General features: G+C 38.0%; 1 protein-coding gene across 3 annotated transcripts in view; it reads right to left on the bottom strand.

The window, feature by feature from the left end:
- The window catches only part of LOC6734182 (neogenin), a 40,356-nt gene extending 27,050 nt beyond the window's left edge, over positions 1-13,306 (bottom strand). For all 3 annotated transcript variants that reach the window (XM_016167921.2, XM_016167923.2, XM_016167922.2), the window contains exon 1: positions 12,488-13,306. In XM_016167921.2, the coding sequence (XP_016027191.1) occupies positions 12,488-12,587 (100 nt within the window). In that variant the 5' untranslated portion in view covers positions 12,588-13,306. The remainder of the gene's footprint in view (positions 1-12,487) is intronic.
- Between the last annotated feature and the right edge of the window lie 2,725 nt (positions 13,307-16,031).

Raw genomic sequence — 16,031 nt, 5'->3', positions numbered from 1 at the left:
GAGTGTCGCAGGCAACACAAAAGCTCATTTGTTCGGCGAAAGTAAAATCGGCTTAGAGGCCAAACACTATGCAGCGGTGAGTGAGTGGGTTAAGTTCCAAGAACTTTACGGAACCACTCCGAAGTGGCTCTGCGCACAGACAACTTAATTAGATAAATGCTCGGTGCTGTCAGTTTTCTAATTTTCTAGTTGTAAAGTGATCCGAACGCCCACATACTTCACCATGACTATAGTCAACATTATCGTCATTATCTCCCTCATCGTTGTGGATAACACTGAAGGGGCCTCTTCCTCCTCCTCCTCCTCCTCCTCCTACTTCCCCTCCTCATCTCGTCAGCTGACATAATTTTATGCTCGACATTCAATTAGGAGTAGGTGTAGGTGCCATCATCCTCAGCCAAACTACGGAACTCTGGCAAATGCAAATTGTGAGCAGACAAAAGCAATTTGTGTCATTGCCAGCAGCCATATAAAACACAATTGCGGTCAGAATAATAGCATCAAGACATGTAACTTCTTGAAAGTGACAACAATTTGGTATCTAATTGTCACACTTTGGTGGTAAGTATAAATTACGATAAAATTATGGGGACTTTAAGCATTAAATAGAATAAAATAAATACTTTTGAGTAACATTTATTTTGCAAATATGTATAATAAAAGCATAGCTTAGAATTTGTATGTATTTCTGTTAGTTAATTAGGAAATACTATGTTAAAACTAAGATTATTTCATTTTATTATCATTAGTAATATTAATTTGAACGCAACTGTTTTATGTGTAGAAAGGGACCGAATCGCACGAGCGAGACAGAGCGAGAGAACTTGTATTTTACCACCTCATTACAAGATTTGCATATTTGCATCTGCCATTGTCTGAGGCCCCGAGAACAAAAGCCAAGCACAGACAATGGCTTCATCTCAGCTCAAGGATATTTTCGCACTCAGAAAACTAGACCTAAATTTAGAAAACCGCTGGGAAGCGGTGTTGGAAAACATGTCTTCCTGCCACAACTTTCGCGAGTCAAGTGTTTGCCACTTCTGAAGCTAAATCTTAAAAGCCACGGATAACAACTGTGTATGTGCTGCATTTGCTGTTTTTGGGTATTAGGCTCCACTCGGTCGTCAAGTGTTCCTACATAAAGTCGCTTACCTAATGGCCACAGAGCTGAAACCATCGCCGCTTGGGTGCATTTCACAGGATTTAATGGGCAGATGTGCGCCGCCATCCGCATCCATTGACAGCTCAATCCAATCCATGCCGCAGAATGTGGAAACGGAAAATGTGCGGCGGATAATTGCCATTAATCAGCCGAGTCCACACATGGACATGGCACGTCATAAGCCGCACAGCACACTACATCTAAACCAGCGTTTGCCATTCGGTTCAAAGAACAAAAAAGTCCGGTCTTGGGGTTCAACATCTGGATGGGAATGCAGGAGGGAGAACGGGATGCGAGCGGTAGGGATTGGGCCTGGGCATGGGCATGGCCATCTATGATATATGCAGCACTTAGTACCTACTTAAGTTGCGCGAACGCGGACAAGGCTTCAGATAAGATCACACACAGCTGGCAAGAGCAGCGGCAAAAGCGGATTGTGTCTTAATGCCACCACAGTGGGGCAAAAACTTAAGCTGGCAACTATATTTTTTAGTGCATGCATATAAATTCATTCATTTCAAACGTTTGCAATTAAAAAGTGCTCTATATACACTTAATCCAACCAGAAAGGCAATCTACGTAGTGACGAATCGCACTCAAATGATTTCATGTTGTTACATTTGAAATTGCTCACAAAATATTCAAATATGTAAAAATAAATGGCAAAAACAAATAACTTGCTAAAAAATAGTAAAAAGTACTCAAAGTTTCCAAGAATATTACTTGAGTGACGAATAAAGTGCGAAATGGTGAACTCATGAAATAAACAGTTGCTGGCACGATTTCTGGCAAGTGGCACACCTAGTTTATCCCCAATGTTTTAGGAATCTCCGGATCGGGTAATCCCACCCACTGTACCAATCTCCTCCACCAAAACTGAAACTGCAACCACACGACTTCCACAACGACGTCGACTACTGTGGCTGCAGACTCAGCTCAATGAAGCTGGGTTCGGAAAAATCGAATTTTTGAAATTTAAAAGCTGGAATCGTTTGCCCATTTTTTGCCCATGTTTGCCCACCAATTAGTTTTTTTTGCCCACGTCCAGTTTTTGAGATATGAATTTTCGAACAAGTTCAAAAATTTTCGAAGATCAAAAATTTCACTTTTTTCAAAATTTTTTTTTTTTAATCGCAATAACTTCGTTTGCCCACGTTTGCCCACCCTTTAGAATTTTGAAATTTTCGAAAATTTTCGAAGATCAAAAATTTCACTTTTTTCAATTTTTTTTTTTTAAATCGCAATAACATCGTTTGCCCACGTTTGCCCACCCTTTAGAATTTTGAAAAAATTTATACTTCAGAAAATATAAGACATTCAAGTTTACCTCGGTCTACTTCGCAAAACCTTTAAAATGAGTTTATTTCGTTTGCCCACCCTTTAAAATTACATTTTAACGTTTGCCCACCCTTCAAAATTATTTTTTTTCGTTTGCCCACTCTTAAAAATAAAAAATTTCGATTGCCCACATCTTAAAACTAAATAATTTCGTTTGCCCATCCTTTAAAATTAGTCTATTTCGTTTGCCCACCCTTCAAAATTAGTTTTTTTCGTTTGCCCACTCTTAAAAATAAAAAATTTCGATTGCCCACCTCTTAAAACTAAATAATTTCGTTTGCCCAACCTTTAAAATTAGTTTATTTCGTTTGCCCACCCTTTAAAATTACATTTTAACGTTTGCCCACCCTTCGAAATTAGTTTTTTTCGTTTGCCCACTCTTAAAAATAAAAAATTTCGATTGCCCACCTCTTAAAACTAAATAATTTCGTTTGCCCAACCTTTAAAATTAGTTTATTTCGTTTGCCCACCCTTTAAAATTACATTTTAACGTTTGCCCACCCTTCGAAATTAGTTTTTTTCGTTTGCCCACTCTTAAAAATAAAAAATTTCGATTGCCCACATCTTAAAACTAAATAATTTCGTTTGCCCATCCTTTAAAATTAGTCTATTTCGTTTGCCCACCCTTCAAAATTAGTTTTTTTCGTTTGCCCACTCTTAAAAATAAAAAATTTCGATTGCCCACCTCTTAAAACTAAATAATTTCGTTTGCCCAACCTTTAAAATTAGTTTATTTCGTTTGCCCACCCTTTAAAATTACATTTTAACGTTTGCCCACCCTTCGAAATTAGTTTTTTTCGTTTGCCCACTCTTAAAAATAAAAAATTTCGATTGCCCACCTCTTAAAACTAAATAATTTCGTTTGCCCAACCTTTAAAATTAGTTTATTTCGTTTGCCCACCCTTTAAAATTACATTTTAACGTTTGCCCACCCTTCGAAATTAGTTTTTTTCGTTTGCCCACTCTTAAAAATAAAAAATTTCGATTGCCCACCTCTTAAAACTAAATAATTTCGTTTGCCCAACCTTTAAAATTAGTTTATTTCGTTTGCCCACCCTTTAAAATTACATTTTAACGTTTGCCCACCCTTCGAAATTAGTTTTTTTCGTTTGCCCACTCTTAAAAATAAAAAATTTCGATTGCCCACATCTTAAAACTAAATAATTTCGTTTGCCCATCCTTTAAAATTAGTCTATTTCGTTTGCCCACCCTTCAAAATTAGTTTTTTTCGTTTGCCCACTCTTAAAAATAAAAAATTTCGATTGCCCACCTCTTAAAACTAAATAATTTCGTTTGCCCAACCTTTAAAATTAGTTTATTTCGTTTGCCCACCCTTTAAAATTACATTTTAACGTTTGCCCACCCTTCGAAATTAGTTTTTTTCGTTTGCCCACTCTTAAAAATAAAAAATTTCGATTGCCCACCTCTTAAAACTAAATAATTTCGTTTGCCCAACCTTTAAAATTAGTTTATTTCGTTTGCCCACCCTTTAAAATTACATTTTAACGTTTGCCCACCCTTCGAAATTAGTTTTTTTCGTTTGCCCACTCTTAAAAATAAAAAATTTCGACTGCCCACCTCTTAAAACTAAATAATTTCGATTGCCCATCCTTTAAAATTAGTCTATTTCGTTTGCCCACCCTTCGAAATTAGTTTTTTTCGTTTGCCCACTCTTAAAAATAAAAAATTTCGATTGCCCACCTCTTAAAACTAAATAATTTCGTTTGCCCAACCTTTAAAATTAGTTTATTTCGTTTGCCCATCCTTTAAAAATAGTTTATTTCGTTTGCCCCATTAACCCATTAAAATTTCTTTATAATGTTTGCCCATCGTTTACACTTAGTTTTTTCGTTAGTCCACCTCTTTAAAATAAAAATTTTCAGTTAAAAACGTTTTCTCACGCCTTAAAAATGTTTTTTTTTGATTTTCTACTTATAAAACCAAATTTTTACATATGTATGTAATAACTGTAAGTTGTGCCGCCAAATCACATATGTATCTTAGGATCGGCGAACAGAATCACTAATATTATATGATTATGATGAACACATATATATATATATATACAAATAACTATATATTTACGAATTCAGACCGAGTGTTTAATAAAAAAAGAACACAGGAGGTTATTTTATTTATTATTAAACGTTTTATTATTTCCAGTAAAGGAAGAACTAGAGCCTTTGGATTATCACTAAGTTGGATAATGGACTTCGAGGTTGAAGTGGGCTTAGCAGTGTTATCGCGATTGATAACGTACTCAGAACTGAACTGATGTATGGGGACATGATTGGGTTTATATAGGCGGATTGGGATAGCTTAAGAGCGAAGTTTAAGAGAATAAGGTTATCAACGTTTATTCTCCCGGAAAGAGAGGTGTCTATTCTCCCGTTAAGAGAGGAGCCCCGAAAAATAGGAGTAATTTGAGAATCCTGAGACGATTGTGTGGGCGGAAGTTTTTGTTATTTCAGTTGGCTCGCCAAGTGATCGAATGTTTAGGGGACGTGGACACTGGCTCGCCCCAGAGTCTAGACTTTGGACTTCGGACTTTTGCACTTTGCTGCGCGTAGATGAAAGCTAAGCATAATCGAAGGGCTCTCGATCTTTGAATACATTTCGTACTTAGACATTAATGTGTGTGTGTGATTGTTTACAATAGTGTGTGTGGTTGTGATTGGGGAGTTGTGGGTGTAGATATGTTACTATATATATATGTATGTTCAACAAGACTTGCATGAAATTTATCAATGATTAAGAAAAATTTATAAATTGTAAGCGAATGATTAACATTATATAAATATTAAAGAAAAAAACGGTTAACGGGTTGCGATCTCCGTATTTATGTTCATTATAAACTAATTTCGAAGGGTGGGCAAACGTTAAAATGTAATTTTAAAGGGTGGGCAAACGAAATAAACTAATTTTAAAGGTTGGGCAAACGAAATTATTTAGTTTTAAGAGGTGGGCAATCGAAATTTTTTATTTTTAAGAGTGGGCAAACGAAAAAAACTAATTTCGAAGGGTGGGCAAACGTTAAAATGTAATTTTAAAGGGTGGGCAAACGAAATAAACTAATTTTAAAGGTTGGGCAAACGAAATTATTTAGTTTTAAGAGGTGGGCAATCGAAATTTTTTATTTTTAAGAGTGGGCAAACGAAAAAAACTAATTTCGAAGGGTGGGCAAACGTTAAAATGTAATTTTAAAGGGTGGGCAAACGAAATAAACTAATTTTAAAGGTTGGGCAAACGAAATTATTTAGTTTTAAGAGGTGGGCAATCGAAATTTTTTATTTTTAAGAGTGGGCAAACGAAAAAAACTAATTTTGAAGGGTGGGCAAACGAAATAGACTAATTTTAAAGGATGGGCAAACGAAATTATTTAGTTTTAAGATGTGGGCAATCGAAATTTTTTATTTTTAAGAGTGGGCAAACGAAAAAAACTAATTTCGAAGGGTGGGCAAACGTTAAAATGTAATTTTAAAGGGTGGGCAAACGAAATAAACTAATTTTAAAGGTTGGGCAAACGAAATTATTTAGTTTTAAGAGGTGGGCAATCGAAATTTTTTATTTTTAAGAGTGGGCAAACGAAAAAAACTAATTTCGAAGGGTGGGCAAACGTTAAAATGTAATTTTAAAGGGTGGGCAAACGAAATAAACTAATTTTAAAGGTTGGGCAAACGAAATTATTTAGTTTTAAGAGGTGGGCAATCGAAATTTTTTATTTTTAAGAGTGGGCAAACGAAAAAAACTAATTTCGAAGGGTGGGCAAACGTTAAAATGTAATTTTAAAGGGTGGGCAAACGAAATAAACTAATTTTAAAGGTTGGGCAAACGAAATTATTTAGTTTTAAGAGGTGGGCAATCGAAATTTTTTATTTTTAAGAGTGGGCAAACGAAAAAAACTAATTTTGAAGGGTGGGCAAACGAAATAGACTAATTTTAAAGGATGGGCAAACGAAATTATTTAGTTTTAAGATGTGGGCAATCGAAATTTTTTATTTTTAAGAGTGGGCAAACGAAAAAAACTAATTTCGAAGGGTGGGCAAACGTTAAAATGTAATTTTAAAGGGTGGGCAAACGAAATAAACTAATTTTAAAGGTTGGGCAAACGAAATTATTTAGTTTTAAGAGGTGGGCAATCGAAATTTTTTATTTTTAAGAGTGGGCAAACGAAAAAAACTAATTTCGAAGGGTGGGCAAACGTTAAAATGTAATTTTAAAGGGTGGGCAAACGAAATAAACTAATTTTAAAGGTTGGGCAAACGAAATTATTTAGTTTTAAGAGGTGGGCAATCGAAATTTTTTATTTTTAAGAGTGGGCAAACGAAAAAAACTAATTTTGAAGGGTGGGCAAACGAAATAGACTAATTTTAAAGGATGGGCAAACGAAATTATTTAGTTTTAAGATGTGGGCAATCGAAATTTTTTATTTTTAAGAGTGGGCAAACGAAAAAAAATAATTTTGAAGGGTGGGCAAACGTTAAAATGTAATTTTAAAGGGTGGGCAAACGAAATAAACTCATTTTAAAGGTTTTGCGAAGTAGACCGAGGTAAACTTGAATGTCTTATATTTTCTGAAGTATAAATTTTTTCAAAATTCTAAAGGGTGGGCAAACGTGGGCAAACGATGTTATTGCGATTTAAAAAAAAAAAATTGAAAAAAGTGAAATTTTTGATCTTCGAAAATTTTCGAAAATTTCAAAATTCTAAAGGGTGGGCAAACGTGGGCAAACGAAGTTATTGCGATTAAAAAAAAAAAATTTTGAAAAAAGTGAAATTTTTGATCTTCGAAAATTTTCGAACTTGTTCGAAAATTCATATCTCAAAAACTGGACGTGGGCAAAAAAAACTAATTGGTGGGCAAACATGGGCAAAAAATGGGCAAACGATTCCAGCTTTTAAATTTCAAAAATTCGATTTTTCCGAACCCAGCTTCTTTGAGCTTGCAGACTCGTATACTCGTAAGTGGTATAAAGTACGTGCATTTTGTAGATAATAATAAAATAATAGCAACGGCTGCTCATTCAGCTGGAGTCGAGAGCTGGCTGGTCGTCTTGGCGCTTGGATCGCAAGCGAACCTAACCGAACCGAACGGATCGGATCGAATTGATTCGAATCCGATTGGATACCATTGGATCGGAACAAAACGAAGCTGGTGACTTGGTCTTGTGGCTGTTGTAACAAATTACTTTTGGCTGGGCCCGTCCACTTCCCCGCTTCGCTGCTTTCCTGATCTTTGGTGATCTTGCCCAGACAATGTCGTCGCCATTGTAACTGCTCGTTTTTCATGTTCTATTTTTCTGCGGCAATTGCAGTCAATAGATTAGCTCTACAGATAATTGCACAGCGAAAATCGAGTTGCTTTAAATATAATAAAAAAGCTAAGAAAAGGTTAGCTCTTTAATTGTTGTTAGCTTTTGGTACTTTTCCTATGGTTAGTTTTAAAAGAACAGATTCCAATGACTTGGAATCAACCAACGAGGTCTTAAGCTCTTTGAAAATAACTTTCATGCGAGACCCAATCAGTAAACTTATTTTTCCAAGTGAAAAGCGGCCAGACAAAGGGGATGGGGGAGGGGGTGAGCCGCAGATGGGGCAGGCGCTTTTCCGTCGCCAATCAAGCGATCGATCTACTTTGAGGCAGCCATGGCCACAGTTTATCGCCGACCGGCGACTGCATTTTGTTGACCGATAAGTCCGAAGGGGGTTAAGCACGAGGAGCAGCACGAGTGGGCAGTAGGGGGTTAAGCACGAGGCGAAGACGGTGGTGGAGTGGGCTCTTGGTCGTCAGTCAAGTAAGTTCCAAAGCCAAGACCAACTTCATTTGCTTGCCAACCAAAGCGAGCGACTTTTTCAATTAATGTAGCCCATGGGCACGCGAAACCTGAAACCAGAAAATGCACAAAAAAAAAGCATAAAAAAGAAATGCGAGCCCGAAGAAGCGAAGATTCCAAAGGGGGGGCTGGTGGAAAAACAATGCAAAAACTTTGTTTACTTTGCCAGCCTGTCTTATCGCTCGCTCCACTGGCCACAAAATAATTACCAAAGCCAGTTCCAAGCTCCCCACCTCAAGTGAAGAAAATCATCCGGTAGAATTGAGTTCTTTTGGCCAGGGCGTGGCGGCCAGCCCATATCACAAATCTCTGGAGCCTAGAGAGCTAGAGAGTACCCATGGTACCCCATGGCCAGCACTTTGGCACTTCGGCTAAATGACTGCATTTAAAAAACTGTTGCCGACTTCCGTTTCGGCCGTTTCACTCCTTTGGCATCTGCTCGAGGTGATTAAGTGCGATTCGAGGCGTGGAGGCAGATAATTTCTGATATTTTATAGCCCCGCTGGTGTGTATGGAGTCGGGAATGCTAAATGGGCAAATGGAGGAGCTCCGTCCGTCCGACCAGCCAACCAACCAGAGGTGTGAGATTTGCCGTTCAGGCCAGGCTTGTTTTAACGGCACTTTAAGCCACTCAGCCGAACAAGTTAAGTACGGAAAGATCGCTTTTACCTCAAGTGGGCTGAATGGCATTTCTTCGCTGGAATCTCTAGCCGTGTCCTTCGCTGTAATGCATTGGCCCCACCTACGGATCACCCACGCAGTCCTATGCAAATAGGCCCTAATCCTTGAGGAAACGCCCCCGCGAAAAGTACAGTGTGCTAAATGTAAAGCGAGATACATTGTTGCCCAGATGCTTTTATGGTCAGAATGATTTCCTGTAACTGCAGCCAGATCTCTTCGCTTTCTTGCAGATTCTCCAACGAAACCCTTCCTTACTTTAGGTTGGTCAAAATCTGGATTTTGTGGTTGCGTGCATTGAACTTTTCGAACATTTCGGGTTGCAGAATCAGTCTCGTCTTGTTGTTGTTGTTCTTGTTTTGGTGTTTGTGGCGGGTTCAAGTGAATTATTCATGTTGTCATGTCGAATCGGCGGAGGGCGGGTTTGTCCGGATTCGAAGCTGCAAACGAAATTGCATTCTGCCAACGCAGCAGAAGTTACACAGATAAAAAAAGTGTAGTTTATTTCCTTTTTTAATAGCAATGAGGAACTATTCTCTCTCATTTTGTAACATTTGATTTGGTTAGTGTGGAAATTGTTTGTATCTTAAACTTTTTTTCCCGGTGTCAAAATTCTGCTGACTTTTGGATAGCTTTGTTTTTCAGTTTATTTGGTGTCGAATACGGTTCCTCCTGCTGTTTTCCATAAAAATTCCCGCAACATGAGTTTCCCCAAGTATATGCAACATCTACAAGCTGTTTTCTTTTTTTTGCCTCCGCTGGCAAGGAAACAAATATAACACAACATTTTTAATTAAATGACAAGACCAACTTTTGTTAAACCACACTGCATTGGCAAAAGTTTATGTGCCGGAACAGAAGTTGTCATTGTTGGCAGATGAAAAGCCTGGCACAATGCAAATCTCTTAAGAAAGAACCCGAAGAAGACATCTCGCATCGACCATCAATAAGTGCCACAGAAGTGAGATATTTCCGAGTCCTTCAAGCGGCTCTTAGTCATGCATATATGTATATACTTTCTATATAAAGTACACATCTTAAGAACCCACAACCTTCGAAAGACGAACAATTTCCGGCGCTTTGTCAACACTTCAGAGTGACGTCCGCGTTTTAAACACCATTGAGGAGGGACTTTGCATCGGCTCGTAATTAGTCTGCATTCAACGGAGAAGAAGTGACCTCATTCGAGACCTCTAAACACTCTCTCCCCGACCGAATGTGCCATTCTTTCTTCTTTTTTTCCCATTGCGACACAGAGCCCCGGGGCTATAACCACCATATGGAAATGTTTATTTTGACAAGCGCACCCTCGGAACGAGCGGAAAAAATGTGTCCAGGAATATGAAAAGGGGTGCGAAATTAGAATAACATGTCACTCATATATTGTATCACGTAATGCGGCTAAATGTGCTCCTGGCCACGGGTAAAAGCCAGGGAACGTCTGGGTGAGGCGATTCGCCCAGGACAACACCAAACAATTGCCACAATTCCCAGGCTAAAGAGCGAGGAAATATGACCAGGAAAGTGAAAACACAGAGCGCCACAAATAAGCACGAAAATGGGAACAGCACCTCGCACGTGAGTTTTTGGTACACGGTATAGGTAGGATCCTTCCATGAAATCAACTAGTTTGTATAGCAAGTTGAGGGAAACGTAAGAAAGCCATTAGTCTACATATGTAGGCCTTAGGAGCGAAAGAAATAATATTAATTGTATTTGTTACTTAATTTATAGATGTTTCCTACCCATTTCACAGTCATTTATCAACCTTAACTGATGCATTATTATAGGGTACTAAATGGTCGAGAAGCCACGTGAGTCCATTGTTGTCACACAATTCTTTACAGCTAGTTACACCCATGTAAGTAAAGTTTTTTTTTTTTTTAATTACATACCCACCACATAAAGCTTGAAGTTATGTGAGGGAATGCTTTTAATTAAATCTGGCATTAAGTCCTGCGACTTATGACATGCCATGACCTAAAAATTTGTTCAAAGATTTTCATTCCATTTGCATATGACATGCCCGACAATTTTTTACGACTAGACTTTTTGGGGTCCTTTTTGGAGCTGCCTTGGAGCTGGCATTGATAAATTTCGCAGCTGATAAGGCGGCTCCCCGTTTTTCCAGGACACTTTTCACTTTTAGGGGTGGCTTTTCTTTCTCGTTTCGAAGGGGCGCAGGACATTTAATTTGTTTGCATTATTTGCGCTTTTTGCGGGGATTTCCATTATCCCTCCCTCATTTCCCGCGATTGTTTATTTCTCGAGCCGAAAATGGAAATATGATAAGCCTTTAAGCCACCCCAGGCTTAGTTTTCAAACCAAATCAATCAGTTGATGTATTGTGCAGCTGCCCACCGATCTTGGGTAATCTTCTTCTGGCACCCTAAACTCGACCTGAAACTATGGCTGATCCCTAAACCTAATTGCATTTTGGCCTGCACTGGTTCTACCTGCGCTTACCTGATCCCCTAAGATCACTTGTTCCCCGGGTTTGAGCTAATGATAATGACTCTTACGGCTACCATTTTGTTGGGTTCTATTTCTTCGATTTCGGAATACTTTTTCACAGGAAATCGTGTTTGTTTTGGCTCAAATAATCGCAAACAAGTGCGCTGGTTTTCAATTCATGTTGTGCAGTGTTTAGTTTATCTCGTTTCAAGCGAAGCTCATTAGTAATGTTCGAGTTTTGAAGCACTATCGGTTTCGCAACAATCCCATTTCGAGTTCTTATCTGCAGGTGATATGATGGGAAGCAATTACGGTGAATTACCCCAGGTGATTGGCACATGTGTCTGGAATAGGGCAGGGTTTTCGAAAGTCCCTCAATTTTACGAGTGCCAAAAGAGCGCGACAGCTTATCGGATCAGTTCGCCGTTGACATCACCTTTCGCAAATGGCGGTTTTTTTTTTTGTGGTCCCAATGCCTGCTTTCTGGCACGTCGACCAGACATCCAGTCGCCAAAACTGTACTTGCATTCATATTTGTTAAAATACAGATATCGAACTTTATGGCCCCGAATACACAACATAGATTAGGGAATTGTACAAAGAGTAAAGTACAGATAGTGACATGAAATATGGTGGATGAGTGGAGTGACAAACCTCGTAGATTTTTGGGTCTTAAGTTTATTTATATGTACATTTGTACCATTTAATCGTAATATTTATTGAGTGGTTATAAACTCATCTAATCTACCGAATTTGTACAACTTTTTAGATTATTTCCTCCTGTCAGAAGGCAATTAAGCCACAGCCTAAGAATTATAGTTCAATCACATGTTCATAAATAGTTGTATATATTTTATAATCTTTCTGTGTAAGCAATTAAGCTTGCATTTCATGGGACTTTGGTTTAAAATTATAGATTGACCACCTGCACAACGAAAGATAGAAACTATTAACACTTTGATAAAGTCCTCTTGCGCCACTATTGTGCAAAATATTTATCATTTAAGATCGAAGTTCTCACCTTGACTTGCCAAACTGTTTCCAATCAGCTGGAATATGAGACAACTGCTGAGCAGCCAGTTCCACAAAGTCCTGCTGCTTCTGTTTGTTGTGATGGCCATTTTCTGTTTGCTTTTCGCTGATTTGGCTGGAAACCGTCGTTTGCGATCGGAGGTAATTCGAATGGCTCAGGTTTATTTGGATTTTTGCGATTTGTTTACAACATTTTGGCTCTTGATACTCGCCAATCGCCGATTGCTCCTCCTATTCGTATCCTTTGCACCCACACACACACACTCGCGCGTTGGTACGCGACGCAAACACTCACACGCGACTTTTGCTCACTCCACTTTTGTTGTGTATTCTTCGGCGATTATTGCTTTCGATTCTCTTGTTTTACGCTATTCGCATCAATCGTTTACGCGTTTTTATTTTGCCGGCATTCACCGCCTAGTGTTGTTGTTTCAGGTCTCGTTGTTGCTGTTGTTGCACGCCTGCAAGCGGGGCATTTTTACAACAACAACAGAAAATACTATCAACAAATTGCGCACACACACACTCGAGTAAGTAGCGTCGTCTCGCTCTAACCTTCGGCAGGCATCAGGACTTGCAGCTGCAGTTCTATTTAAATCACATTTTCAGCGGGTTTATGTATTATTTGAGTGCCTTTTTGATTTATTTTCGATTTTGGCTGCACTTATTGGAATTATCTACCAATTTGTGATGGATTTTACTATTGGCAAACGCGTTTTCTCGCCACTAAAGTGTATACATGCGCGCAACGACCTCGACGACCGAAAAAAAATCCGAAACTGTCGAAAAAATCCCTAGCTGCGCGGGTGATGCGAAAACACATCCGCTATCGATACTTATCGAGTGTCGTACTACTATCGATGACGATTAAATTACTTTCGCAGCATTCATATATATATTCTTGCGTATTATAAATTCATTATCATTTTAAAAATGATTTTCCAAAAGTAACGTAGGATATAGTGCTCAGTTTTCGTCCTAACTGAATCATAATATATTTTGATGACTGTCATCGAACTTAAAAAGCAATCGATACTGGAGTGCACACCACCAAAAACGCGTTAGGGTGAGTTAAGCAATTTATACCAATTGGCGCGCAATTCAAAAGTTAGGACCAAAGTCAATTACTGATTATCAAAAGCAACAAATATTATTTTTTCGAGGACATTTGCTGGTGGGATATTAATCATATGCATTTATATCAGAAGAAGTCATCACTTTAAAATTTTTTTTAATAAATTAAATAATTAGCTGAGTTTTATAAATCGTATTAAATAATTTGATTTTTACTTTAGCTAAGTTATTCAAAAGATTTTCTCCTATATTTGTAAATGATTTTTTTAAGATATAAAGCTCGAATTCAACATTTTTTCAGTTTTACTTGACATAAATTTCTTTTTATGAGAGTCGCAGAACATTAATAATTAAAAATTTTAATGGCTTTTAACATCTAATGTGTCTCAACTTTCTCCCCGACTAATCTTGTTCATAAAAACGTCATTTCTGAAAAATCCTTTGACAGAAAACTTTATGCTCAAACCAATGGGAAAATCTCCTGTTTGAAATGCATTTTTTGCAGTTGGCCAGTGATTGCCACCCCCGAGCAACCGACGTGCAGACAGGTTGTGGTTAAAAGTTGTGGCTCTAAAAAAATGCATGTGGCAAAGGAACACTCATTTAAAAAGCGCCGACCAGCAACCACCAGGAACTTTAAAGGCTGAAAAAATAAACATATCGCTTTTCGCCTCGGAGAAATGTGAACGCAATAAAAAATTCGACCAAGGCCGACAAATTGTCGGTTCAGCGGGGGGCGGGGGGCGTGGCGTTGAAATGATAAATTTCACATTAAATGCCAGCGCTTAAACGAAAGCGTCGTAAAAATAAACGACGGGGTGAAAAAGAAGGGGGGAGGCATTTTTTTTTTTGGGACTGGCAGGCCGCAAAAATAAGTGAAATGAAATTCCCTTCATTAGCGTATCATCCGTATGCCCGCAAAATGTGGGTCAAGTTTCGAGGACTTATCAAATTACCAGAACCGGAGATTTTTCGCTGCTAATTGCAGGTTTTTTAAAAGCAGCACACACATTTCCCCACCAGACGCCACTGCAATTTTCAGTTTTAATTAATCCGAGCTACCGAGTCTGTCGAGTATACGTATCCCCGTATCTGTATCTGTATCTGCATCCGCATCCCTGTATCTGTTCTGCCAGCTTGAAGTTGGGCAACTTCTGGGCACCCACAAAACGCGGCGACTGATGGTGATTTGGATTCTGGTTCGGATGTGCTTCCCATTCAAAGCTTTTAGGTGACGACACGAAAAGGCGCTTAAGTGAATTAAGCCTGTGTGGGGTAATATATAAATTAAGGCATGCACTTCGGACATGGAAATTGCTTAAATATATAAAAGGTTTTCGAGTTTAACTTGGTAGAATCATTGTTCTTCGCACTAAAGACTTCTACTGCATATCGCTTTCTTAAAAAAATGTTTTTGAACTAATAAAGGAAAATATATTAAATCCAGAGCATTATATGTTTCAAGAAACTATGTGCCATTAGGAAGTTCAGAATATTCGCTCAAGAGATGTTCAATGCTTTATCATTTTCTGGAAGTGATACAATTAAGTTAGATCTTAAAGTAGGTATATAGCTTAAAACCCAATTAATAAGGGCTTACTATTATTAGTATGCATTTCCACCACTTTGATTGTCAGACGGCTAAAATGGTTGGCCATTTCCCGACTTAATTGGCGGCGACAGGCGACGCAGGCAGCAAATTGCGACGGCTGGCAGCAACAACAATGGCCAGCCAACCGGTGAGAACAACAACAAAGTAAGTTAAATTAAGTTAGCGTCGGCAGACAACAAATCTCGGCTTGTGTGCCTGTCCATATGCCCATTGCGCATAAATCAAAATCAACTTGTAAATTTAATATGTCGCTGTGTTTTTCTTGTTTCCACTCCTTTTTTTTTGTACCATTTTTTTTGTGGCGCTTGCCAGAGATTCGCTGATGATTTATGCTGATTTATTTTGAGCGCCAACGAATTGCCGAGAAAATACAACAAAAAAGTGGTGGGGATTACAGAAAAATAATCAATTGAATGTGCAATAACTAGAGAGAACGCTTGGATTGGGTGCCTCGACTATCAGATACCCCTTAATTAGCTAGAAAGGGTGCAAGGAATATCAAGGTATGTAAATAAAGAATAGGGAAATACCCTTTTCAAGATTGCGTTATTGTAATTCTAATTATTATCCTAGTGAAACTGTTACGATGCCACGAATATATTATACCCTTTTACGAGAGGCTGGGAGTATTAAAAAAAACACAAAAAACGAGCTATGACTAAGAATTTAATTTAAATCGAGTTCTTATAAGAACTTATAATTCTTATTATTCTTATAAGAATGGAAATTTTAAAACAGTGTCAAAAGCAAAATTACATTATAAATAAGTGTTCAACTTAAGTATTTTTCTGTTAAAGCAAGCCAAGATGAAAAAATGAATATATCTACAAAATTTAAAATCTAAGAA

Source organism: Drosophila simulans, chromosome 2R (assembly GCF_016746395.2).
Source record: "Drosophila simulans strain w501 chromosome 2R, Prin_Dsim_3.1, whole genome shotgun sequence".
In the NCBI taxonomy this organism is placed as follows: domain Eukaryota; kingdom Metazoa; phylum Arthropoda; class Insecta; order Diptera; family Drosophilidae; genus Drosophila; species Drosophila simulans.
Note: the sequence above shows the minus strand (reverse complement) of the source record. Positions and strands in the feature narration are given on the sequence as shown.